Here is a 26,506-nt window from a genome sequence, read left to right as displayed (position 1 = left end):
CATTAGGTAAATGGATGACAGTCTCAGTGCTTCCTAACTGTAGGCATCTGAGAGAAAACCTCCATTAAATGGAACATTTAAAGTCAGATTTCATGTTAACAGACAAGTCACTCAAGAACAAATTGTTATTTATGAAATGTTTCAGTGTCTGAAATTCCAACCCAGTGTGACTGCACACAGCCCAGCAGGAAAATGATTGCTGTGCACCTGCACTCGGTCAAGAAGGAGAGAAAGTCGGGCTCTGAAATCTTTAGGACTCGGAATTCCAGCATCCATACAACACGGCTGATCTCACAGCGCGAGAAAAATATGTATCCCCAACGTAATGCTGCACACAGGAGCATTTATGTCAGGCTTTACAGAGCAGCATAAACAATACATGTGCAGTTGTGTTCCTCCTTGGCTGCAGCCTCGAATCGAGCGTCACGCTGCGTGGCTGTCGGCAGAGTCTTGTTTTGATTGTCACTATGGGAACGAGCAGTCCCTGACCCATAGTTAAGAGAGCGAAGGGATTTGATCGATGAAGCAAGGCAACAATGCTCCGCTCTTGGTGAGTGGATACGATAATGTGCAAGGCTGAGCAGATGAAGATGTCCAACTCAAAACAATTCGGGAGCACGAGTTGGAAAACTTAAGTACCTGGATATTGACGAGATATTCAAGAGAGAGGGAATACAGTAAATTGAAAGGTTGAGATAAGACGTACGAAGGCCATATCTTCAGGCGAGGTTCATTAGTAAACCAAAACTCAGAGGCTGACTGTGCGCACAAACAACCAGCCTCTCCCTTCGCCTTGACAACAAATGCAGGGAGCATAGTGAAAAGAATAATGAAAAAAAAACCAACCAACAACAACCAGACAGTGGAGGAAGAAAACGCATCTGTTTCAGAGTCCAGAGTTCACTGAGTAGCTGCAGGTGGGGATGCACTGAGAGCACAGTGTGCCAGCCACTGTAAATAGTGCTCAGAGAGCAAAGCAGCGCCAGGCGACTGCAGCCAGAGGCGCTGAGCCTCTACATCAATATTGACTGTGCGTACGTCCCAGCTCTCCACATCTTTTTAAAGTAGGAAGGGATGACTGCATCAGTTTGCAAAAGGGAGAAAGCTGATTTTTAACGCCTCCGAACAAAAGATGAAGAACTGGTTACATGCCCAACAGACCAGGTGTTGATGTCGAATGGAGGTTCTCCCAAGGTTAAAACCTCGTACGCGGGAGAATCGCAAGGTGTCGGCTGGAACGTCGAAGCAGATTATTTCTGTTTTCAAGGAAGAGTTTAATTCCTGTTTGAGCCAGTTTGATTTCTGCAGGGGATTCAGAGTTGCAAAACTATCTATTTTCCTCGTGGAGTTTAACTTCCGCACTGAAGGCATCTGTAAGCAGATTTCCCCTGGGCACGCTGCTGCCATGTCTGGGTGTCTGGCTGCCTCACGTATCAGCAGCTGTGAGTACAGCAGACAGTAGCTGTGCTGTAAATACTAACCCAGTTGTACGGGATGTAAAAGTTTGGCCACCGCAGGGCAAACGCTACGTTTTGTTGATTTTCAAAGTGGGAAAGAAGGAAATAAAATCCTTGCAGCTAAATGAGCTTTTCTGCATCTGTTAAAGCACTCGTACTTTGTTTAGTTCTTAAAAAGTTTGAACAATAATTGTGGCATACGCAAGTTTAAAGTGTCAGAATTATTATCACTGCTGTTACAAAGTTAAATGGTGTATATCATTTCAGGTCTCCCTTGAAAAAGAGATTTTTTTTTTATTTCAATGGGACTCCTGGTTAAATATGATGATGCTTTAACTTAATGAATAATTGTTTATGTTTCAGTTGAGTTGTATTGGGATAATACTGCAGGAAGTTTAATCACTTTTTAATGTGTAATTTGTATAATGTTTATGATAAATTTTGAGTCAGAGAGAAGCTGCATGTCCTCAGTGGGAAAGCTTCAGTCACTGCAAGGATCACTGCTTTCTATCTCAGTTTTTCGTGATCAATTCATTGGTGTTAGTTCACATCAAGACTTTGTGACTTTGTGAGACTTTATTACAGTATGGAATGTTGGAATTTGCACTATAAAGTGTAAACATCTTGTTTCAAAGAGGGCTAGTTTGTCAGTGACTTTAAGAGTTTACAACAGAGATTTAAGATCAGGCATAAAAATGTATTTTCTATTTAATGAAGATGGGTCTGTTATGTCAAGATACCAAAAGTAATTATTTCAAGTGTGAGAGACTTATTACAGTTATGGCTTTCCACAGAAATGTGCCAACACTGACAGATGTGCGTTCTTTTCCTTCAGGGATTTATTAAAAAGAAAAATGAAATGCAGCACCTGAACCCGGTGCAGCCGGCGCAAAAAAACACAAAAACAGCCTCGGGCGGTGTTTCTGTAAGTTACTTTTAAAACTCCGATGTCGTCCCTTATCAACACCTGTGATAGAAGGCAGGCTTCATTCAACTGGCTGTCTCCTCTAACTACAGGGAGAACCTGTCGCATCGTAAGGTTTACAGCTGATTGTTGGAGTTACTGTGCGCGCGCTGCATGAGCTGAAAGACCGAGGGGAGAGCTGTGAAAAGCTTATGTGCAGAAAAGGTCAAATGAAATGGAGGTCAAACACCTCCGATTCAATTCAAATTCTGAAGGGAACACTCCACCAACTCAAATCAGCATCTGAAACCCAAGTTCCTGTATAAGATAGTCACCAAATTGTTTTCTTTCATGAGCCACTCATCCACAACAAATGGGATATGCTAATTTTAGGGGAAGATCGTGGGCAGAAGCAGGTTTTAAAATATTGCAGGTGTTTTTTTTTTTTTTTTGCCGTTTCAGTGCGACGGGGTGAAAACAGGGCTCTGCAGTTATTGTGCACGAGACAGAAGTTAATGCAAGGAAGAAGTTTGTCCAATTTGGTTCAGTAAACCATGTTAAATGCATAACAAGAAGCTTTTTGTCTTGTTAAGACGGAAATCCAAAGCTTTAGAAGATCCATGAAACAACCTTAATACGTCTGTGAATTTTGGATGAAGATTAAATGTCATGTTGTTAACATCATAAGTTTACAGTATTTAACAGGCGACTGAAGATTTTATTTGTCAACAAAGGATCAGACCAAGAAGGCTACAATGACTGAATGGTAATTTATTCCTGTAGTCCTTATACATTTTAAAACCGGAGTGACTGATTATTTATTTAATAATTTTTTTTTTTTAAATTTTTTTTTATGTTAGGTCAAGCCCAAGTTAACATGTTCATATGACTTGTCTGCCCAACAGTTCAGAAACCAAAGATATTCCCTCTGCAATTGCAGACGACTACAGAAACCAGCAAATGTTAACGCAGCCCGCTGTATTGAAGCAGAAAATTGAAAATAAATTCACTGGCAATCAAGTATCAATTCATCAACTAATTCTTGCAGCTCTATTTGAAATAAAGTCCAACAGAATCTATAAGAAGATAGAAAATGATTGTCATTGAAAGTGGCATGTAATATATACAGTATTTATTTTATGAATGTAAAATGTGTGAAAAATTGAGGTAAAGCAAATACATTTCAATGTAGGTGTTTTATTTTTAACTTTTCAATATTCTTTTAAACTAGTATTTCCTCTTTGTTTCTTTGTTCGGGTTTGGTGGGGATAAAAACATTGAGAATGATCTGTTGGCACATTGTTTACAAAAGTCCCGTTGAAAGTCATACGAAAGGAAAAAAAAAAATCATTTCATAATACCTCCGTCGTCCATATTTTAATCCTGACCACATTTGATTTCTTCTTTTAGAGCACATATATGCAAACAGGACACAAAGAAAACCTTTAAAAAAAAAAAAGAAATGGTTACTCACCCCGTCTTGATGTGTGCTGCTGTCAACTACTTGGAAATCCATCGAGTGTGATCTCTGGAAAAAAACAGACTCGACATTCTTACGTAGTTAATCTCAGTGCTATTCAGCATTTGTAACGACTTCTGAAATGGAGACGCAACGCGGGACGGCCACAGATAAGCATCTTTATTGTGATTCATACAGCGTTTTACAGGTTAAGACTTAAATAACTTGTAGTTTTGTACATTAGCACAGACATAAAGTGCGACTTCGATCACCACACGTCACTGAGCTGAGAGGACACGACACCAAGCACAACAGTCACATCAATCGACATCGAGGATCACCGGGGGCGCGGGCGGAGGAGGAAACCGCACCGCTTCGGTTTTCAGGTCGTTACGCAAAATGAAGAGCTGATTGTTAAAATGACCAAAGTACGCACAGTTCACACTCATCCACATAATAATACACGAACACGCATGCACAGGAATGGTTCAGCTTCGAGCTGCCACAGCCGGAGGCTGCTGCTGATCGGAGGACTGGAGCTGTCTTCCCAGGTACTCCCTGCGAGAGAAAAATGCAACTTAGACTTTACGGTTTTAACAGAAGAAGGGTTATAGTGCAAGTAAAGGTCATTTAAATCCTTTAAAGGAATAGTTTGACAGTATGCTTATTTGTTTTCTAGAATTAGGTGAAAAGATAAACAAAACTCCCACCAATTAGCTTAGCTTAGCATGGACAACAGAAACGTGTGGACAGCCAGCCGGTTCCAAATGGAACAAAGTCGGACCACCTTTAAACTTCATTTCATTTCAATAACTCAAGTTAATAAATTGTCAGGTTGTGGTTTTTAATGGATGTTTTTTTTTTTTTTTTGGCCAAATACTGGATGCAACTTTTCAGTATCGATTAATCTGAAGCATATGTTCTTGATTAACCAATAAATCATTACAAAGCAACACTTAATGTCTTCAAATTTATTATTTTGCACCCAACAACCGAACATATTCAGTTTATAACGATATACAGTGAACCCTCGTTTATCGCGGGGGTTACGTTCCAAATAGAGACCGCGATAGGTGAAATCCGTGAAGTAGGAACCTTTATTTTTTTTACAATTATTATACAATGAAATACTCCATAATACATTGAAACCAAAGAACAAAACCTTTTTACAGGCCCAAGCATTTGTTTAACAAATAAAAGTACTGTATAAATGTGTTTTTTTTAACAAATAACTACTGTACTGTAAAATAATAATTTTAATCATCAATACGAACTGAAGGCTTCAAATTGCTGAGATCGGCACCGCCCCACTGCGACCCGAGTCATTGGATTAGAACGGGAGAAAATGAAAAATGATTATGAAAACAAATACAAAGTACAGTCGGACAAATAGTGACTCGTGTATTTCACTGCTCTTCTGACTGAGCCGCTGCATCCTGACTCCGCTCTGCAGCGGTTCTTTCTTCTAAAGCCGGCGGTGCAGGTGTGGTTTTTCGAGAGAAGAACATAGTTATCGGTAGTTGTTGTCGCTCTTTTTTCTTCTGGGCAAAAAGATTCTTATAAACCGACATGCCACCATCGATTATTTTTAATTTGGCAAGCTGTTTTACGTACGTGTACATATTAAACCGCAACGTTATTGACAAACAGGTAGAGAAGAAGCGGAGAGACTGTTTAGCCAATCAGAATGCAGAACACAATGCACGATGCAAATCCGTGAAGTAGCGAGACCGCGAAAAGTGAACCGCGTTATAGCGAGGGTTCACTGTATTACAATGAAAAGCATCAAATCTTCTCCGAGCTCAGAGAATCTTTGTCCGTTTCTCGCAATTCTTTTCTCAAAAATGACTGAAATGATTCACGGAAAATACACGTCAATGATTTTTCCCGGCAAGTAACTATTGATTAAGTGAGTTATCATTTCAGCCTTGTGTCAGACTATTTGCTTGCCGAGAGCAGTGAATCCCTGCTAAATTGTGGCATCAACAAAAATTGTCTTTTTTTTTTTTGTACGGCTTAAACGACCGCTATATAATATGATATGATCGGTGAGCTTTAGAGATACAGATAAGGCGGTAATAGCCTCCGACTACTCCTCTAAATTAAACGTAGTTTATCTTTAATCCATTTGTGGTCTCGGTGGAATAAGAAGAGCCTTAATCATTTAATACGAGAGCACGTTTTGATGAAGCTTCTCTCGATTCTCGTGACGCAGACGCGGTGTAGTGCTGAAATATAATGCAATTTTTTTTTGGAAAGGTCAATTCTCCTTCAGGTTTCTTCTTGGCGGTAACATTTTCAAATATGCTGCCATGACACTCACCTTATTGGTACCTGAAATATCAAATGCCTCTCAGAAGCCTAAAAACGATAAAGGCAGGCTACTACTTTGATAGTAGAAAATATTTTCTACTAATAACAGAAAATACTCAGACCATCAGAGAACTGTTATGGTTTCCTTATAAAACAATTCCCTACTTCTGTTTTTCGAGGATGCCATTTTTCAATATTTACACTGATTTAATTATGAATCCCGGCAGTGAATTAATACGCCGCAGAAAGCAGCCGTCAGACAGAGCTGCAAAATAGCCTTTCTTACCGACAACTTCTAAAACACTTTTATGTACTTTTGTCTTTTGAATTATCTCCTTGAAACAACCAAATATGGCTCGTCTCTGCTTTAAGACTTTGCGCCTGAACCTAAGTGTTTATCTGGTTGTCAAAGACTAACCCTAACAAAATAAACAGGACATATTTCCCGAACAAACAAAGTCTGCACTCCCACCAGGAGATTTCACTGATTAGCGTACAGTTAATTAAAGAAGAAAAAAAAATAGTTTGGGGTATATTACACCTGCTTTCGATCAATTAAACTCCATCAAACACCACAGATAACTGAAGATTGGGCGGCACAGTGGTTAGCATTGTCGCCTCACAGCAAAAAAAGGTTCATGCTGCGAGATGCTGCTGTAGCGAAAAAATTTCCCCTCGGGGATTAATACAGTACATATAAAAAAAGACTTTGATCTTTTCATGACCATCTCATGATTTGTTTTTAAATGTTGTATCTCTACCAAAATATTTTCCAATAATACAGGGTGTGAATTTGAAAGCTTTTGTTCCACGTTTTACTGGGAAATGTTTTGTACTATTTAGAATTTTAATTTTTTTAAATTTTTTTTAACATTTGTGTAAATGTGAAGTTTGGATTGGACTATATAATGACATTACTGCTTTTAAAATGACCTGAATATGCCCATAAAAATCGACCTAGTAGTGCATGCAGTGTGCCTGACAAACTGGATCAACTATAATGTAAAAATGAGTTATTTGACAAGTAAAAAAAAAACCTCATTTTGACTGAATATCAGCACAGTGCAGAGCAGAGAAATATGAATGTATTTTGTCCCTTGAGTCCCTAAACAAGGTCAAATTACAATTACTGCCTCCGGCTTTTTCAAAAGAGTACATGGTGACCTTGAACACATATTTGGTTATTTTGTTGGTCATAAAAGATGTGCTGTTGTATACAATGTAATCCAGTGATTTAAAATGAAAACGTCAGCTAGAGAGCTCTGCAGTTCAGTCTAACCACAGAGACAAGTACCACGCAAGGACAGGTTGTCCATACGGAGCTTATTGGATAATTACCTTCTCTCACAATGTATTCAGCATCCGGAACTATTTTAAAGACGACGACTTTTCAAAGTGAACCAAAGGGCACAAAGATATAAAACTGTATTGACACATTCTTCTGTGCTGTTGTCATGACAGCAGGGTACTCTGGTAAGTAGGGACATGAAGATCCTCTCAGAAACCAGAAGGCGACACCTTCAAGGTGATAGCGGGTGCAGTGAACTACTTTCTATTATCTCCACTGTGTGCATAAATGACACCTCAGCATAAAAAAAGAAAAGAAAAGAAAAAGCAGATATTCTACAGGAGCATTTATGCTTCATGGAGGCAAAGAATGTAGGAGCAGATCATTTCTTGACACTTCGTGACACAGAAAAAACAAAATGAAAACAATGTTCTATTTTTACTGTTGCCTTTTTGAAACTCTAGTCTATTCTGTCATTACAAAAACAAAACAATCATTGTACCTCTGCGTCAGCATTTCTAAATCTAGCATGCCATCACCTGAAGTTGTGTTCGTCACGAGAGGTTGGCGTTGTTGAGAAAAATAATGGAAGGATTCTCTAATTTAACTCTTTTACTGATCTCTCATTAAAAGCACACAGAAATGAACAGAAGAGCGAAAGTTGTTTCCAAGTGGATGACAATCAGGATTTTTTAAATTTTTTTTGAGTGCTTCAATAAATTGGGTGCTTCTTTCACCAAACACAGACCTCGCAAACTCTTTTCTATCCTTCTTCCAAATACTCCTCTTTGGCCTGCAGCTACAATAAAACCTTCGACACTCGAGTCCCTCCACGTCGCCGGCACACTTAAATGATCCACCCCTCCTCCATGTGTGGACTTTGTTTCCAGCGCAAAGCCTTCTATGGTAACCCAAACAGAACCTAAATTGCTGGATCTTTTCAATGAAAAGGACATGGAAGTCATCTTCCCTGAACTTACATGCAGCTTGTATCAAAACAATATCATTTATCAGAGACCGCTGGGCCTGCGTTCTCTCAGATCCCCTCACTAACTTGGATTTCACAATTAGTATGTTAAAGATAACTAAAGCACAGCGTTTCATTTATTGTGTTAAACACTCAAAATGAGGGATTTTGCCCTCATAGCTTCTGTGTCAATTATGTCTTCTGACAAGTAGAAGTTAAAGAAAATGCAAGAATTGATGTGTGTCCTTAAATGCGATCTGTGTGCCAGGCTTTTTGACGACGCAGCAATGGCTTCACGAAGCTAAAAAAAAAAAAAAAAAAAACAAGCTCCGAGCAATAAAATGTAGATCTCCATATTTAATCTAAACAATTTGGTATGAAGGCGTGCGCTGAATTTAGCATCAAATCAGATTTCATATGCAGGTTTAGTGCACATGAAGCAGTTGTTTTTTTACGGCTAAACATTTGTATGCAGCCCTCATTTTGTTTTTGTTTTTTTACCTGCATGCTTTATTTTAGTACTACATTGTTCTTCTTCCTATTTTACCCTAATAATAATAATAATCTTTCTATAACTTAACTATTAAATTATTTTCATTCATTCCAGAAAATATACAAAGACAAATTTAAATGTTAAACATGACACGAGAGCAGAAATACACCTTTTGTTTTTTTTTCCTACTGATAGTCTAATAATACAAATGTGGTTGTCTTTCTTCTTGGTTACCAAAAACAAGACTGGAAACCTTTTGACCTCAGTGAATAAATAAACTTCTGTCCACACTTCAGCGTAGTTTACACTGGAACATTACTTAGAAAGGAAAGCTGCACTCCTCTCTGATATTAAACACAAATCCACCGTCCACAGCGGCTCTGGGAGTTGAGCGAGTGTGTTTAAGATATTGGCAGCAGAGCAAACACATTCCCACTTGTTGCTTTGTTGGTTTTTACTGTTTCCAAGCAATCCGGTCGACAGAAAAAGCACACAAAGGTGATGGGTGAAAAGAGGGTTTGGACCAAGAGAAAATAAAGTGAGTGGTAATTTAAAGGTCCCATATTGTGTAAAGTCACGTTCCCATTTTTCTTTTTTTTTGGAATCTAAAGCAGGTCTAAGTGCTGTTTAAATGCTGTGAAAGTCCACAGAGAAAGTCATTTGTCCTCCCTCAGTATGGCCAGCTGTCCAACCTTTTATGCTGAAGAAAAGACAGAGCAATCAGCTAGAAAAGAGTCAGCCAATCAAAAGAAAGGTTCATTGATATCAATGCACCTTAAAGACACAGACACAACGCAGCCTGTTTTTGGTGTAGATGCAGGGAGACTGAAGAGAGGGGACGTCAAATTACACCGAGATATTTTATAAAATAAAACTATCGGTGCTTTGATGGACGCATATCAGAAATTCAATTACCGCAAGTATACCTTTAGCACTCCATTATCGACTTTCCTTGTTGCTGTACTTATCAACTGACGTTTACCCAAATACATTAACATGAGCTGAAGTTAATGAGTTACATACAAGTAGAAGCCAACAAACATCTAAATCTGAAAGCAACTGTGTTCATTTGCAAATGACATCAATTTAAAAGTTACTTTGTAAAACTGAAGTGGAGAAAAAAAAAAAAAGACTAAATATACGCTGTTGCTAATGTAAATTAGAGGTCCAGCATATCTGTAAAGCAGACACATTTATTTTCCCTGTATTTCGTGATTGATCATAAGTTGTCAACGGTTTTAACTTCACGGATATGAAGTAAGAACTGAAACAACATTTTCAGAGAAGCCCACCAGACATGTTTAAAGACGTAAAAACACTGATGCATGAAATAATGTTTGTCTGATTTGTTTATCAGAATCTATGAATATGGAAATATTTGTGTTTTTTTTCATTTCAACAGTGAAATGCTGGAGTCAGAAAAAAAGATTTTCAGTGTATGTGTGCAGAAAGCTTCAAGTATTCACATCACGCTCGTGCAAGTTGCATATTGGACCATGATTGGCTTACATACAAGTTGTGATGTCACAAAATTGTTAACACGGGTTGCGATAAGCCGAACATACTCTCCTGCCTGTATTTGTGAGGAATATGACGGCTAAAATCGACACGCTCCAAAACTCAAAATTGCCACCAGCCCTTTCATGCACATCTGAAATGACCGAGCTGATTAGACCTCTTTCTGGCCTTGGCGGGCGTTGATTGACATCTCTGTGACTCTACCGTTGACTTTATTGCAGCCATAGCATTCTTATTTATACGGACGTCCATTGATTTTTACATCAATTTCACATCATTTCCAACACAACTCCGCCCGACTTCAACAGATGTGTAATCAGCCAGAATAAATGAAAACATGTATCAGTGAGTGCTAGACGCTTCAACGATTTGCATACAGATGCGGCTGATTGTTGTTTCCACGTCAAAAAAATGAAGGTTCAGCGAAAACCTTAAGGGCTAGTTCACGCGAGTGGCGTAACATCGAACAGGAAACATCACATCGACGAGGCTGTAAATGTGCTCGTACCAGTTGTGGACCATCAGCTTCTGCACAGCCAACAGGGCGTTGTAACGGACGAGCTGGTCCTCATGGTGCATGTGATTCATCACCAGCTGTTTTCCTCCCAGCTGCTCAATCACACTGAAATGGAAGGATTATGAGAAATAATGCGAGAAAGCCTTTACACGCCGAAAACAAGCACTATTTTCATCTTTCGTGTCGTTCAGTGATCCATCAGGGAATCTAAAAAAGCCTGACAGAAAATTTCTATGTCTCATATAAAGGGGTCGCAGGCCTTGTAAAAGGATATAATGCTGTGAAAATAGGCCTGCATTATAGTTGTAATAACAACGTAAATGTGTAAAGAGAAGTGGGTGGAATTAGAGGAACTTTGCACTGGTGATCCTTTTTGAGTGTCCTGAGCCTTGTGGGGTCTCACGACCAACGCGAGGCTGCCTATTGAGATACACAAGTTGTGTTGTTTTTTTACAGGGTGTATTGTTGAAATGTTTGTTTCAATAGAGTAATAAATTATTGGACAAATAATTAAACAAACAAAAAACTTTAAAGATATATTTTGGCACAATAAACCTTTTTAAAAACACATGCAAAAGCTGCTGTTCAATCTTCTCGTAGTTGCAACACACCCAGAATGTATTTGTTTTAAATAGGTTAAAAACTGAAACACAATGTTTTTTTAAGGATGTTTCCATTAGTTAACCAACATCTTACCTAATTGGAGCAAGCAGACCAGAATGTAATGGCAATTAAAATTGCGTACGTAGAGTCATTATGTGTTTACTTTTAATGCAATTATTTTATTCATTCATTTGTCTTTTTCAAATAATTCCAATGTCAGCATTTGTTTGACTTTATGACTTAATAAAGTTGAAAACCGGTGCAGACCAAGAGCTGCTTTCCTCTGATGTTCAAGTAACATTTAGAGGCCACTGTTCATATGGAGTAAACTTAATAACTGTATATTTAAAAATCTCCTCTACACATCTTTAAAGATGTATATAAAATACTCTACTTTGAATTTGTCATTTGTCTGATATGGTTTTTCACAATTTTTTTTTTTTTTAAACCTTAAATTACATCTACTCCCTCCTACATACCCCCCTCTCCATCATGTATGATGGTATTTATGGTAGTAATGTGTCTTGCTGTTTGTCTTTTGACACGAGCACAACAGCTGTCAAAGTTAGAGACTCTACAGAGAGGCTTTAAGTTTTAGATAAGAATTGGTTTTCACACACAAAAAAAAAATCTTACCGTTTACCACGAGGATAATGTCGCACATACTCTCCAATGTCATGAGCTGCCACTGCAATAACTTGTGGATCATCGGACACTTCAAGCAGCCTCGTCAAGATCCTACAGAAGAGAGGAAGACAGAAGGAGACGCATTCGAATGTGGAGGTCTGTCTGCATCAAAAAATTGCATCACAAAGTTTTCTCGCTGATCTAAATCACATATTTTCAGATGCTTCTAGGCAAAGTCTGATAAAGCTTTGAAAATCTTAGCAAAGGCCAATGTTATTGTATAACTGAGGCAATCGCAAACTCTAAAATCTAACTTCAAGGACACAAGACACATTAAATATTCTCTGAAAAAAGTGGCACCTCGGGCCTCAAAGTGAGACAAAACATGAGCGAGTAGGAAGAGAGACTAAAAGAAAAGGAAGGCAATTTAAGCCGAGATGATGCCTGAGCTGATTACAGAGAGAGGACAATGATGAGACAATGAGATGGACAGATTAGGATTTTTAGTCAAAGTCCACGGGCACAACAGAGTGTGTTACTGGAATAACAAAGAACACAAACACATGTTGATCTTTTATCTCTTGTGATCAGAGTCTTTTGATTGGAAACACAAACAAACTCAACAAACATTTTGGTGAATGCTGTTGAATTTGTTTCAGGGTTCTTAAAACTTTAAATAGGTGTTACCAGAGAACTGAATTTTGAGTTAATTGTTAGCAAATTAGGATTTTTTTTTTTTTTTTTCCCATGGTAGCGGTGGTAGTCGCACCGAGCCCTGCTGTGAATGGCTGCAGGCAATGAAAGTTATTTACCCTGGTGGCAAACCACAACTACAAGCCTGTCGATCTGCAGCCCTGTCTCAGCTCACTGTGGATGTTTTTGTTTGGACTTATTCCACCCTGAAATATTTCAATCTAATCTGCCAACCAAACAGCAGAAATATCTCAACCATATTTGATTTATTAGACTCGTTTATAATTGAAAGATAGCACCACTAACGAAGCGCCACCGTTATTCCAAATAAAAGCGGGCAACTGCTTTAACGGGGGACACATTTTAAGATAAAGCAGCATCAGCAAGAAAAGTCCAGTTTCACTCTAGTTACTTTGATCAAGACACAGTCAAATAAAGTTGAAATCCGAGAGAACAAATGGGAACAAAGCAGTGAGACTAAACTCCAAAATCCCACATTTTCAGATAAAAGCTACAAGAGTACCGACAGAAGAACACAGAGAAACTTGGAGAAGACTTTCTCTTCACTCTTCACCACAGAAACATCAAAGTTTGGCTGGTGAGGACACAGTTAAAGAGAGGATGCCGTCTCAGATTTATTCTGCAACCGATCTCGTCCAGAGCAACCAAATTTCATGGCCATCCACGCATTAGTCGTAACCTTGATATTCTTCAAAGCCAACATCGTGACAAGTTTGTACATTTGTTAAATGATTAAACTCTCCAAAAGCCCCATTTCTATATTCAGATTAGAAAGAAAAAAAAGCTAATTAGATTCAAGTAAAGGACAATATCATGTCCTTTAGTTGTAGTTTGCGTTTTAAATTCAGAATAAAAACACTTGAAATGTATTTAATTCATCTTGTCAGGTGGCAGCATCATAGTCTGCAGTAAAGCATATTTTGTGGCCCTCTGTATCAGAACAACCTGCACTTTCAGCAGCATTGTTTTGCTCTTACTGAGGCGTCACGGTAACATTAAATCCAGTTCTCGAGGGCCATGCAGAAAATTGACTTCCTCACAAGAGCGAACGCTTCATCTTACTTGAGGAGCTCGTAGTTCTTCTCATTTAGGCGGACGGCGTTCTCGCGCCAAAACTTCTCTGACTTGTGCACAGGACTCCATTCGAGGCGTCCGGACTTGAGTTCAGAGCTGTACTCATCGAAGGAGCTGCAGATCAAAAACAGATAGAAAACGAGTTATTTCAAAACAAGAAAAGAGGACTAAGGGTCAGAACTCTTATTGGTCACACAGCACACACAAAAAAAAACTACTTTCTATTCGCCCATCAGATGTGCAGAGAAGTGATTTGGGAGGTGCAGTGGAACACATTTAGAGTACAGAGTAGCTAGACGTCACACAAGCACATAATCAATGCAGCATTCACACAAAATGCTGCATTCACAGCCTCTTTTTTAAACATGAAGCAGAATAATTTACAACACTATGATATCCTTAATTCCAGTAAGCATTCTTTATAATTACAGATTATCCCACACATACATCGTATATATGTTTTCTGCAAGAGAAGGACTTGTAACTGTAAAGTGATTGAATATTATTCCTGAACGGGAGTCCACTGGGTACCTGAGATCTTGCACACTCTCTCCCAGACTCTCGAGCAGGTACTTAATGTCCTCCGTGATGTCTTCATCATCGTACTTCTGCTGGTCGAGGTTCTCCAGCTGCTTCAGCACTTTGCACTGAATCATGGCGAGAGCGTACTCCTGGCGAGTCTCCCTCTCTGCCGACTTCTCCAGAAGATTCTGTAGAAGACACCAGTAGTGTGAGGACAAGACGTCGTTTACAAAGTCACGAACAGGAAAGCAGTTCAGTGGAGAAACGAGATACTCACGATTTGAAAGGACGACAAATGAATCAGTGAATGGATGAGTAAATAACATGTATAGTGCTGAAATAATCAGCCAATTAACCAGTTCACCGACAGGAAAGGAATTCATAGTTATGGTAAATGATTGTTCGAGTCATTTATTGACCAAAACTTAAATATTTGTTTTTAACACCTTGCAAAATGTCAGGATGTTTATTTAAAGGACCATAAATTATATCTTTAGGGTTTGGACTGTTGGCTTGACATCAATGTTGTTAAAAAAAAAAAAAAAAAATGATTAACTGATTAATAGAAAATAAAGGGGTAAAGAAATGAATTTATCAATTATCAGAAACATTGCCAAACTATTCATAATGTGTTTCTAGAATATTTCTTTGTTTTAGGCCATTGCTGACAACACAGAAATCAATGAGCAGGACTGCTCTATGGTATTTAATTTACTATGATGAAATACATGAACTTGTCAGGAATTGGCTAAAACTGCTCTGGTTATTTTATTCAATACAATTTCTCAGTTGATTTGGGAGAATGTTATAAATCACAATACAAAATCTAATATACTGTGATATAGACTTTTTCAATCCATATTACCCTCTCCTAATATTTAATAACATTAAAGCCATTGATTTCTTCCAGGGCAGATATATAGTACATTTCAGAGCACACCTATTAAACCTGGATTCCATTTCAGGTGTTGTGGATGTGAAGGAGATGGAACAGAGGTGCTTAGCAACAAGAACACGATGTTCACATATTGCAAAACTTGAACTTACTGTACTAGACTGGTGGTACTTATTCATTATATCCACATTATTGATGATTATTTATAAAAAATCTGGTGTGATTATTTTGGGAAAGCTCCAACATTCATTCCCACAGTGTTATTGCAATATCGTTATAGAGGTATTTGGTCAAAAACATTGTGATTTTGTCCACATCACCCTGCCCTATAGTTACTCAAAAGAAAAGTTGATTAAGCAGCGAGACCGAGAAAGAGGAAACCACTCGATCCTCTGATTGGACTCTTTAAAGCCACCATTGAGGGCATATCTACAAAAATGTGTTTGCTGAATAGGAATATGTTGACAACATATCACAATACAGCAAATAAGCCAAGCCACAGAAAATGTTTAAAGCCTGCTTGGCACTGAAGGCATATGGCAACAAGACATTTCATGTTTCTGGACCGCAGTTGATTATGTATTTTTTTTTTTTTTTTTAAACATGAAACTTTTAGTACCACATTTAGGTGAAACCGAACACATCACAAACACAGCAGTGCTGCCTTTGCGGATGCTTTCAAGGACTTCCAGATGTTCGGGGTAATTTAAGTCACTTTGTAGGTCCCATGTGGTGAGCAGAATCATTTCCATAATTAGGACATTTGGGAAAACAGCAACATGCAGAGTAATGTTCAAGCTTTTTGTAAAAAGTATTTTATCAAAACAGAATTCCAACTACACTTTGTCAAAATATGCAGTCAAATACCATCTTGGGTCTCAATAAAACAGTTCCTCATTTTTTAGTGGGGAACAATGTTTTGTAGCCACGATGTCAAACACACACAAACGCACACGCACATACACACTGCAAGGTTAAGTTGAATAACTCTTGGGAAAACCCACTTAACGTCAAAACGTTTCAGGGTTTCCGTTCGCTGCCCGCCGTTGTTTTTAATTAGCTGTGATACAGCAATTAAAGTAAACTGCACACTTCTTGGTCCAATTAAAAATAGATCCCCATTCTTTGTGGGTCCATTCACAATCGCTTGATGTGACAGTTCTACTGACATGAGAGGTGATGAAGGAGCTCTGGGGGGGAATTGAAACCAGAAACACATCAAGGCAAACATAATACATTGCAGCATGTCCGACTCGGGTCACGACGACAGCAGTGAAATACTGATGGAAACAGGCTGAAAGAGAGGCACAAAAAACATCAAATCCCTTCTTGAAAATCGGGTTTGAAACACCGCTGACAATGATCCCATGTTTCAGTCATGTAATCAATGCCATTTATCACACCCGATGTGCTCTGAGCAAGGCTGTCTGGTGTTGGACAACGGGAGCCTATGACTGAGGCTTTTCATTTAAATCTATACTTCCCCTGGAACATAATTCAACATGAATATTTCGTTTGGCATTGGATATAATGTGTGATGAGGTTGGCCGCTAAATAAAAGCTTTATGTTACAGCAGAGGATTATTACCGTCATCAGAAATATTATACCGTGTTTTTTTTTTATCTGCGTCGTGTGTGTAATCAAGTCACACTTTCTATAATCTTCCTAAACATAATACAAAAAGCCCTCTGAGGACCTGAAAGTCATCACATTGATTTTCAGAGTATTCCTCAGATGTTCCAGATTTGCCCTGTCAGACTCACTAACTTCCTGCAGATCAAAAAAAAATCACCTTAGTGTGGGGATATAAATGGAGTCTTCGTTATGAGCAAACTATGTGGATTTAATTACCTGGCAGGAATACAGAACAACACAATAAGTCCAGGATACACATTTTAGAACGAGATTAAATATTCAACAGATGTTGTGCGCAATCAAGGCAGGAAGCTGAAAGGGCCACATTATCATAAATTATATTTATGTTTCATTTACGGGCTTGGTCGTTTCATAGGCTGCCTCATCTGTTGTTTACGAGTTGCGGTTGCGGTTTCTTCTTGTTGAGGGAAAGCCTAATCAAATTCAAATGTTCAAACTGTTGTGTTAGATTTTGAAAAATGCACAATGACTGCTCTCTATTAATATAAAAGTACCGACATGAAATTAGGACTGACAAACTTTGTTGAGGATATTTTTGAACCTTGAAATAGCAGATTTTGTTTTGCCAATTGGTGGTAGTGAAATCAGTGAAAACACAATATTGAAATCACCTTTTTTAAGAAGAACAGTTGTCTTTTTACTCATATTGCAGTTATGGAACAACATTATTATTCATTTAGAGTGTTTTTTCTTCATGTATTTACGCACTTTCATCTAGCTTCATTTTTGGTCTCCAACTCCTGAGGAGAATATCTGTCTCTTTAGCTGCTACACTCATTTCCGTATTTCTGCGAGTTTGGTGCCAAGCAGGAGTAAAGGTCTCAGTATGAAAGTGGTGCGAGTGAATCACGTTCAGGTCTCGCAGGCAAATGGCCAAGAAAGTGGGGCAACAATTCAGTCAGTGTGCTAAAATATTTTTTGATGAAAAATAGCATTTCAGAGAAAAACACAATGAATGCGAAATTCTCCACTAACCCTGAAGGCAGCCAGAATGATTCGAGTGACCTTCTCCTTGACAGACTCCTGGAGGATGTCGGACAGGGCCGGCACCACGTTGTAGCGTCTCAACTGTTCACAGAGCTGAGGACTGAAGGCCAGGAGCCACACACAGAAGACCATCTGGTACTGGAGCTGGAAGCCACACTTGTTGCTCAGCACGGCTGTGATGCTTTAACAGAAAAGAAATCACATGAATGAATAACAACGGGCAAAAAGAGGAAAAGGGTGCACATTCATACCCACTAAATGTTGACTACTAGAGGAGCTTTTACAGTCGTGTACCAGCATGCTGAAGCTTCATTATGTTTGATGCTGGCTCAGAATGAAATGTTCAGACAGTCTTTAGATAATGGAAGAGTTGCTCCAAAAGCAGAGTACAGTGCTAATGACAGCAACGGGCAGTTGAGTGCACAGATGTGGATCTTGCAGATCATAATTATCGCACACATATTAGGCAATGTGGCTGGTTTTACAATTATATATTCAGGAAAAAAAAAAAAAAAAAGTCAGGGGTCAGGTGAAAGATTTCATAATTTGTACCACATGCTATTTTGACAGAATCAGTAATTTTGAGCCTTCTGTCAGTTTTTAGTCTCCCACTGCTTCAACGACCTTCTCCCTTTAGACATGTGGCTACAGAATGTACAGCATCCATGAGTGCGAGTTGATGCTATGAACCTGTCAGAAAGATTATCACAAGGTTTTTGATCACCTCAATGGCAAAACAACACAACTCTACACTGCGGGTAATTTTCTGGATCTTCAGGGTTATTTCTTCTTGACTTGAACACCGATGTGTCACAACCATGACACATTAGGTCTACGTGTCAAGTCAGTGAGACAAAAAGACTTCTGTTTTTCACACTGGCATTCATTTGCTTCCATCTGGGCACAGATTCCACCTCCCAAGCGGTGGCACTAAAAGCCACAGAAGGTCTTTATAACACGATAAGTTTCTTATTATCAAGTCATTAACTTTTTAAAACAAAATGCAATTTCCTTAAGGGTCCAGTTTCTGCTGGCTCGATCAACGTCTTTGAATGCTCAGTTATAAAGTTTGAAATTAACTAATTATTTTCTAGGCTGAAAAACTGCAGGAATCTTGTGAAAAGGAGATCATCACTTACCAGTTGACTCCATCAGCCTCCACCCAGGCAAATCTATATTCATTGACTCTCAGCATCAACTGAAGGCAGCCGGCCACACACTGGACATACTGAGAGCTCTGCAAATGACAGGCCAACATTCAGTCAGACAGGAGCAGCAGCCTGAGTCATTTAATGAAGAGGACAAACACCACGTTAGAAAGTCAAGTTCTGAAAGATGAAGAAGTTGACAAGCGGAGATATCATAAGCACATCGACGAGGCCCAGTCCAAAACTTGCATTACCATCACCTATCCAACCTTGCCGCATTGCACATGCAGTCTATCATATGTATACATGAACACATGCTATTACTACATACTAATAGGACAATGCAGAGTGACAGAAGGGAAAAGCGTCCCATCACACCTGAGCAGAACAATGTAAATTGAGATTAGAGAGGAGAGAATAGGTCACATTAATCTGTTAATTAGAGGAGGCCGAATAAAAGCAGAGAAGTCCAGCGAGAGAAACAGGCAGCAGTGAAGACAGAAGAGCAGAGGAGTGGAGGTTACCTGGTTGAAAATGCAGAGGAAAAGGTGATGATCAGTTATTAGATAGCGGTCTCGCATATATTTCGGAGCACGCTTCTCAGAATAGTTACGCAATGCTTGACAAAGTATGGGATAGTAAATGGTCGGATGCTGCTGCTGTGCAAATGCTCTTTAAATTTTCCCTCGTTATTCTGTGTTCAGAAGAAGCTGTTTGTCATGCGCTTTCAGCATGAAGGAGAATTAGCTCACAGCATGCAATTTCTCACTTGTACAGGTTAAAAACAACCAGTGGCAGCAAACATCATGCTGTCCTAATGGAGAATGCTTTCTCAAATTGCTCGTCATCAGACTCATGGCTCCAACAGTCTGGAGTTATTAATGAAAAACTGGAGTGCAAGAACAGGATGGGAGAGAAGAAGGGAGGAAAGAAAAGATGTGAAAGTCCGGTGACAGCCGACAGATTCGAGCTTGCGCAAACCCTGCTTTTTGTGCTTTTTTTTTTTTTGGAAGCGCCACGGTGACCGGAGATGCACTTCACTCATACTCACTTCACTGGGAGAAATAGTTCCTGCTCCCATGCCTGTTTCTGGACCTGTACCATGTAGATTCTAATGAGAGATAAACAAAAGAAACAGGTGCTAAATTGTTCACAACCCATCGCTTACAGTGGCAGTGGACGACAGAGTACGTGTCATTAGCTTGGCCACAAATACAATTCGGGGACAGCGGATACTTCGTTGCCTGTCTGCTGCGGAGAGAAATTAACATTAAATGCAGTTTCAAGAAGCAGTTTAAGAACATATTTTGCGAAGACACGAAATGTTTAAAATGAAGGGAGACGGGACAAAATCATGGTTTTGAAAGAGCTGTCCACATCTGATTTGAAGACAATGTGAGAAAGAGTGCCGTACAATGCAGAAAAGAAAACTAGGAATCAATATCGGGCTGTTTGATCATCCCACTCTTTAGTGCATACGTCTGCCAAGGCACAGTCAGCACCTACAGAGAAGCTGTCACCTCAAGGTCTAACAAGTCTGCTCGAACCCAATATGAATGAATAGATTACAACAATACAGACAAGGTTTTCACACTTTGAGCCCAAACAACAGAACTGAAGGAAGGGAAAATGAATTCAGACAGAAATGACAAATTATTGTTGCCATGTAGATGATTAAAAAAGCAATAAATTAACTTCATTTGAGAAAGAAGAATCCAGTATCTCTGGAGGCCGATAAGCTAATATCTGAGAAAATGATACCCAATGACATGGCTTGAAGAGAAAGAAAGAAAAACAGTGAATAATTCTAACTCTAATCTTATCTCAATTATACCATGTGTGCGTAGAGCCACTAAATATGATTTGGTTATTCATGTGACCTAAAGGAGCTAAGTTGCAAAACAACCCATATTTATTTTTTCCAATGAAAATAATCTCCAGACTTAATTATAAACATGCAATATTTATTGGGAAAATTAATAATCATGACGAGAATAAATTTACTGATTTTAGTCTCCCCAATCACCTTTCATTCACCCGAAACTCGTATCCAGCGTCATTTACTACTACTAATACTCACAGATGCACTGTACTGTATTGTAGTGCCCTGTTGTTAAACACAGAAAAAAAACATAGCAGACAATTTGTTGCAGAAAAGGCACTTTAAAACAAATCAAATCAAAACAAAATTGTGTCGGTTCCACATGTAGTTAAAGACATTCTGGGTAGCCTTAGAAGTTAAAATCACCTCTTTAACTGAGATTATTTAAAAAAAAAAAAAACACTTTTAAACAACACAGGACATTATTGTAGCAAAATTCTACTTCATGTACCTGAGAACTCAGTTGGCTTTTGATCCAGTTGAAGTAGTAGTTCAGATCACTTCCCTCCATCAGATCGCGGCCCCAGGCAGCCAGCTTAGCGATGATCCTCGCCGCCTAAAACGTGAAGGAGGAGATTTTACATTCATATCGCTTCTGTCTGCTGGAATTTACAGCAAGGCCTCAATAAAATGACAGACCATAGTGTAACATAGTGACATATATCTGTTACTTTTTTATGACGCTGACAGCAATTAAAAAGCATGTTGAATTTCCATTTTAAGTGTAACTGAGATCTTGTGGTTTGAATTCCAAGGAAAAGGAGAAATACAAAAAAAAAAAAAAAAGCGTGAAAGCAGGGCACACATGACCAATAAGTCCTCCAGTTTCTAATACCTCTTCAAAAAGCTCCTCTAAAACACAAATCGGGATCTGCAACTCAATCTAAGTGCTAAAGTGACTGAGGCCCCGTTTATTATCGCATACAAAATGTCTGATTGGGAAAGTGCCCTCGGTGTCGTGATGAGACGAGAACAAATTCATCTCTCCAAATTCCTCCTTGCCAGGAGAGGATGGGTAGAAACATTGAAGCTGTAACTTAAAAGCATGACTCAGCATGACAGTTGGATTGAGTTAAGTGCTGTGTCACAGACTTGGGGTCACATCGTGCCCACCTGCTGGATGCCGTCTGGCTGGCATTCTGAATTAAGCTGTGTGCGCCCTATCGTAGTCCTTGGTGGCCGTCCTTGATTAGAAAATGGTGGCAGGGACATTTCTTCTCATCAAGGAAAAAGTGGAGGGTTGCATTGTGAGGAATTATTTATGCTTTGCTGATTAGAAACAGAAATTTCTGTGAAAAATTAGATGAAGGACACCATCTTATATGTAGATGTGAAAATATGATTTTAAGTCTTCTACTCACTGTTCACTGTAATCCCGCTCAATGATCCTTTCCTGAAACTATCACACCGTTTTACGGCTGGACAACAGATGTTTTCACACCTGGATCACCGCTAACTGTGCACTTACTGTATGTTTGATCTACAGAATGACAATGTCCCTCATAAATGACATGCACCAACCAGGCTAGTCTTGCAGGGACAGCTTGGATTTTGATTGTTCTTGCGTTTGCATTTTTCCAAACTCAAATCTCTTAACTCACCATGTGCACAGTAAAGAGATCCTGACGATTCAGCATTGGAAGGAAGTAGGACCAGGCGGTGTTTTTTGTCTTTTTGGCGTAGTCAAAGAAGATGTTCACCCTCTGATGGTTCTCCTGAGTGACAATTTAAATCCAGTCTTGGATAAGTTATTGCACTTTAAACTTGGATATTACACAAGCTTTAAAAGGAAAAACTTATATTATATTGAGGTGGCATCATTTACTGAACAGATAAAGTACATCTAACAATGTGTTAGATGTTATAAATCACATGTACCTCTACAGGTTACAGATCATCATACTTTTGGTTTTAACTGCATATTCACCAAATCTGTTATTTACTTTAGCTTTGCTTTGTGGCACTTCTGTTTACGGTTGAAACAATTCAATAAGCCCACTGAATTTCTTCTTGACAAACCAGTTTTCATTCATTTTAAAAAAGCAATATGTAAATCATGAATTCATTTACCTCCAGCAAACACAAATTAACAAAAAAAAGGGGGCGAGTAAATCTCACCTCAATTTAAGTGGAAAAATGAACACCGTCTGTAAATATAGCAAGTCTGTATATCCACCGCTTTCTATGCATGTAAAATGCCCTTTTTTTGTCTGGTTTTGGCTTGTAATAATTACTAAATCCGCTTTCAGTTGCATCTAAAATCCAAGCACAAGGGAGAACGTCAATATTTGTATTGGATTATTACAAAAAAATCTCTCTATTGGCCAAGGTTTTGAATGCAATGCAAGGGTTTGAATCAAATGTCTCTTTGCGAGGGTAAAACAATGTGATCTTTGAACAATTCAAGCCTTCTGAACAATCCTACTGCCTCCTAAAAATGTCTATATATAGACATGCATGTCCTATTTGTCCAAAGCCAGTGCGTCTGTCTGTGTACCTGCAAAGTGTCATCAATCAAAGTCAGGATGTACTGGACTGTCTGCTCCTTGGAGATGTGGGCCATCAGGTTCAGAAAAGTCTTTGCACACTGAACAAAAACAAAAAAAAACAGCATTATTGTAGCAATGACAAATTGAACAAACTGCCTTTACTTTTCATTCTGCTTGACACCTCTGAAAAGAATCCAAACACAACAGAATTAATTTCACAATTAGCAGTGATTTTACAGTTTAACGGTGATTTCAGAGCAACAAAAGCACAAGAGCAAAACAACACAGGAGGCTGCACTGGGGAGGGCATGTTAGTACTGGGTACAGGTAAATAATGAAATATGAACCAGTACCTTTCAAAAGCCAAGACAGACACTGCAGGTGATTTAAGTCTCCTGAGGCAGAATTGTACAACTCTGAAATCTTTCAGCATGACAAACACACCCTCAGCCTCCATAGCTATTGATTGCTAAATTGTAAATTTGCACAGACTCCCATTTACATGTTACCATGTGTTTTACTATGTGAATGTAATTGTACATTTAATCACCTACTGTGAGTGCACGAGAAATGAATGAAGGAAGACGCCTGTGTTTTATGCTGCAATGCCATTATTTACCTGAAAACTTTTGAATGCGACTAGATGTCGCTTCAGTTGTGAGCATCTGATCATGTTGATGACAACAAATCTATAGAGCTGCTGAGGCATTCAATGACTGAGAAAAAAACCCCCACAAAACTGCACAGGTAGTGTGAAATCCCTCCTCTATACCTGATGTCCTTCATTGGTCAGAATGACCTGTTTCTCCTCAGAGTTGGCCACCTCAAACTTCTTGATGAACTCGCAGTCCTCTGCTGAGATCATCTGACTCCTACGAGAAAATGAATCAAAACACAGCCACTGTCACTGGTAACGACAAATGATTACTTTGATTTGAGCAAGGGCAATAATGGGTTGGCTACAAAAAGGGGATGTTTATTTTGGTTAATCACAAGTAATTCAACAAGTTCCCTTTATTGTTGAAGCACACAGGCATGCCATTAACACACTCACTAGAAAATTGGGCTGTACTTGTTCAGTAGCATGCTGCTGCAAATTGCATGGGGCAGCTTGAACAATAATGTCAATTAACCTGTACACGCAAATGCTCTCAAGACAAAACACACCAGGCTCTACGAACGTAGGAAGTTACATGAAAACATGTATAGTATGTCCAAACTTCTTAAAACCTGAATAAAATCATACTGTCGGTCATTAATCAGAGCTGCTGCACTGAAAGATAACAGTTAAAAGAGGAAGTATCACTTAAGACAGTGAATCACAATCCAGGAACTAGAAGAGCTGCATTTAGATTACCACACAGTTTGCAATTATTCCACCATTTTATTCAGAGAGACTGACGTACTGTCTGATAAAAATGTTTTGACTTAAATAAAATATCACAACAAAATATGAAAAATTTGCGGCTTATCCAAATATGGATTCACAAAGTCAAATACAGCCCTCTCGCGAGAAGCAGACTTCCTGCAGCAGAGGAGACATTTATGTACGTGGGGTGGACAAAATACTAGCAACACCTTTCCATATAATGCAGTCCAGTACAGCATATCCACCACTACTGCCTTGATGGCAAACATGAAGTACAGATACGATCTCACCAAGCGCCACAAAAGAAGAATTCACGACAGAGTTGTTCCACTGAATTGTTTTAAGACTGCAGGTGTTTATTATATATGATACACAGCTGTGATGTGAACTTACTGAAGGTAGGACTGCCAGTTGACCAGATTTGCCCGAACCTCAGCTGCCTTCGCAGCAATGATGTTGGTAGGGACTGCAGCGTCCACAGCCCCGCGGATATCCATCTGGAGATATATAACCTGCAGCGTACGTCTGAATAAAAAAAAATATCCAACACCCAACTGCAAAGAAACAGATATTTAACATCAGCACAATCACGCCACGTTAGAAAGGAAATAACAGGTTTGGTTGTGGTGTTATAGGATTGCAAACACAATAGATGCAGAACCACCTGCAGAAAACTACAGTGTTTATTACACACTAGGTCGGTCAGCTGATTCAGAGAAGCTGAACTAGGAAGAGAGGTAGAAAACTGGGGCCACTGACTTAAAAACAAAATAAAAATAATCGAGTATTAATATGAAAAGATATTTCTTCGTGTGAACATATATTAAGCGTTCTTCATTTTCCATTTTAGGGGATCAATTCTCGTTTTATTTAGCAGGCTGACAACCAGCCAGCAGCAGGTTATGCTGCACAACTAGCTTAACCCAATGTCACGACAAGTCACGATACGGGGTTTCCGAGAACAGCGCAGAGTGTAGCCTGTGACCTATTACATTTGTGTAAAGGTTGCAGCAAAAATATAACTTATAACATAACGAAACCGACACAAACACCGTCAGCTGAGGGATACTTAGCAACCGTTAGCAAAATAAGCTCAGGGAGCTAACCTAAGATAGCCGTGCTAATATAGCTTCGAAGACATTCTGTAACAGACAGTCACGTTTAGTTTGACACAATTGGACAAAAGACTTTTTTTCTTTTTTTTTTGTTGCCCAACTCTAATCTAAATGACAACGAAAAACGGAGTAAAAAAAAACAAACTCGAGTTTACTCACCCGGCTAAGTGTATTGTCCGAACAGCTGACTGCCTACGACACGGTCAGTCATGTGACGGTCTGTCATGTGACAAGTCAGTCGGGTCACATGCGCCTCAGTCTGACCGCAGCAGAGAAGTTCGAGAGGACAGATGCGGTTTTACTTTTGAATATCGCAAATACTTTTGGTACCATAGTATAAACATTCAGGCTATTGATAGGTTTCCAATCATTTACAGGAGGTGAGAAGAGGCGACAAACAAAACTAGAAGTTGTCATATTTCGACTAAAAATTGAAATATAGATACGTCATTTAAAAAAATAAAAAATAAAAAAAAGCCTGAGTTGATGTCACCTGTAAGAGAGATGT

The 26,506-nt window shown here is 39.0% G+C and overlaps 1 protein-coding gene across 2 annotated transcripts; it reads right to left on the bottom strand.

Moving 5' to 3' along the window:
• Positions 1-3,985: 3,985 nt before the first annotated feature.
• Positions 3,986-26,180, bottom strand: atp6v1h (ATPase H+ transporting V1 subunit H). Of its 2 annotated transcripts, XM_069692315.1 has the most exons (14): positions 26,158-26,180; positions 25,277-25,437; positions 24,287-24,386; positions 23,523-23,612; positions 22,627-22,740; positions 21,477-21,581; positions 20,195-20,254; positions 19,135-19,232; positions 17,984-18,176; positions 14,466-14,644; positions 13,923-14,048; positions 12,156-12,257; positions 10,908-11,021; positions 3,986-4,378 (listed from the first exon to the last, which is right to left on the bottom strand). In XM_069692315.1, the coding sequence occupies exons 2-14, from the start codon at positions 25,378-25,380 to the stop codon at positions 4,309-4,311; spliced, it is 1,455 nt and encodes a 484-aa protein (XP_069548416.1). In that variant the 5' UTR covers positions 25,381-25,437; positions 26,158-26,180; the 3' UTR covers positions 3,986-4,308. The 2 variants fall into 2 exon arrangements, with proteins under 2 accessions (XP_069548416.1, XP_069548417.1); XM_069692316.1 differs by lacking the exon at positions 20,195-20,254 and having other exon boundaries at positions 26,158-26,178.
• Positions 26,181-26,506: the final 326 nt, after the last annotated feature.

Source organism: Brachyistius frenatus, unplaced genomic scaffold (assembly GCF_029030835.1).
Source record: "Brachyistius frenatus isolate BFR_SWC_R1_liver_20210118 unplaced genomic scaffold, ASM2903083v1 Contig_12, whole genome shotgun sequence".
Lineage (NCBI taxonomy): Eukaryota > Metazoa > Chordata > Actinopteri > Embiotocidae > Brachyistius > Brachyistius frenatus.
This window is presented reverse-complemented; position numbering and strand designations above follow the sequence as displayed.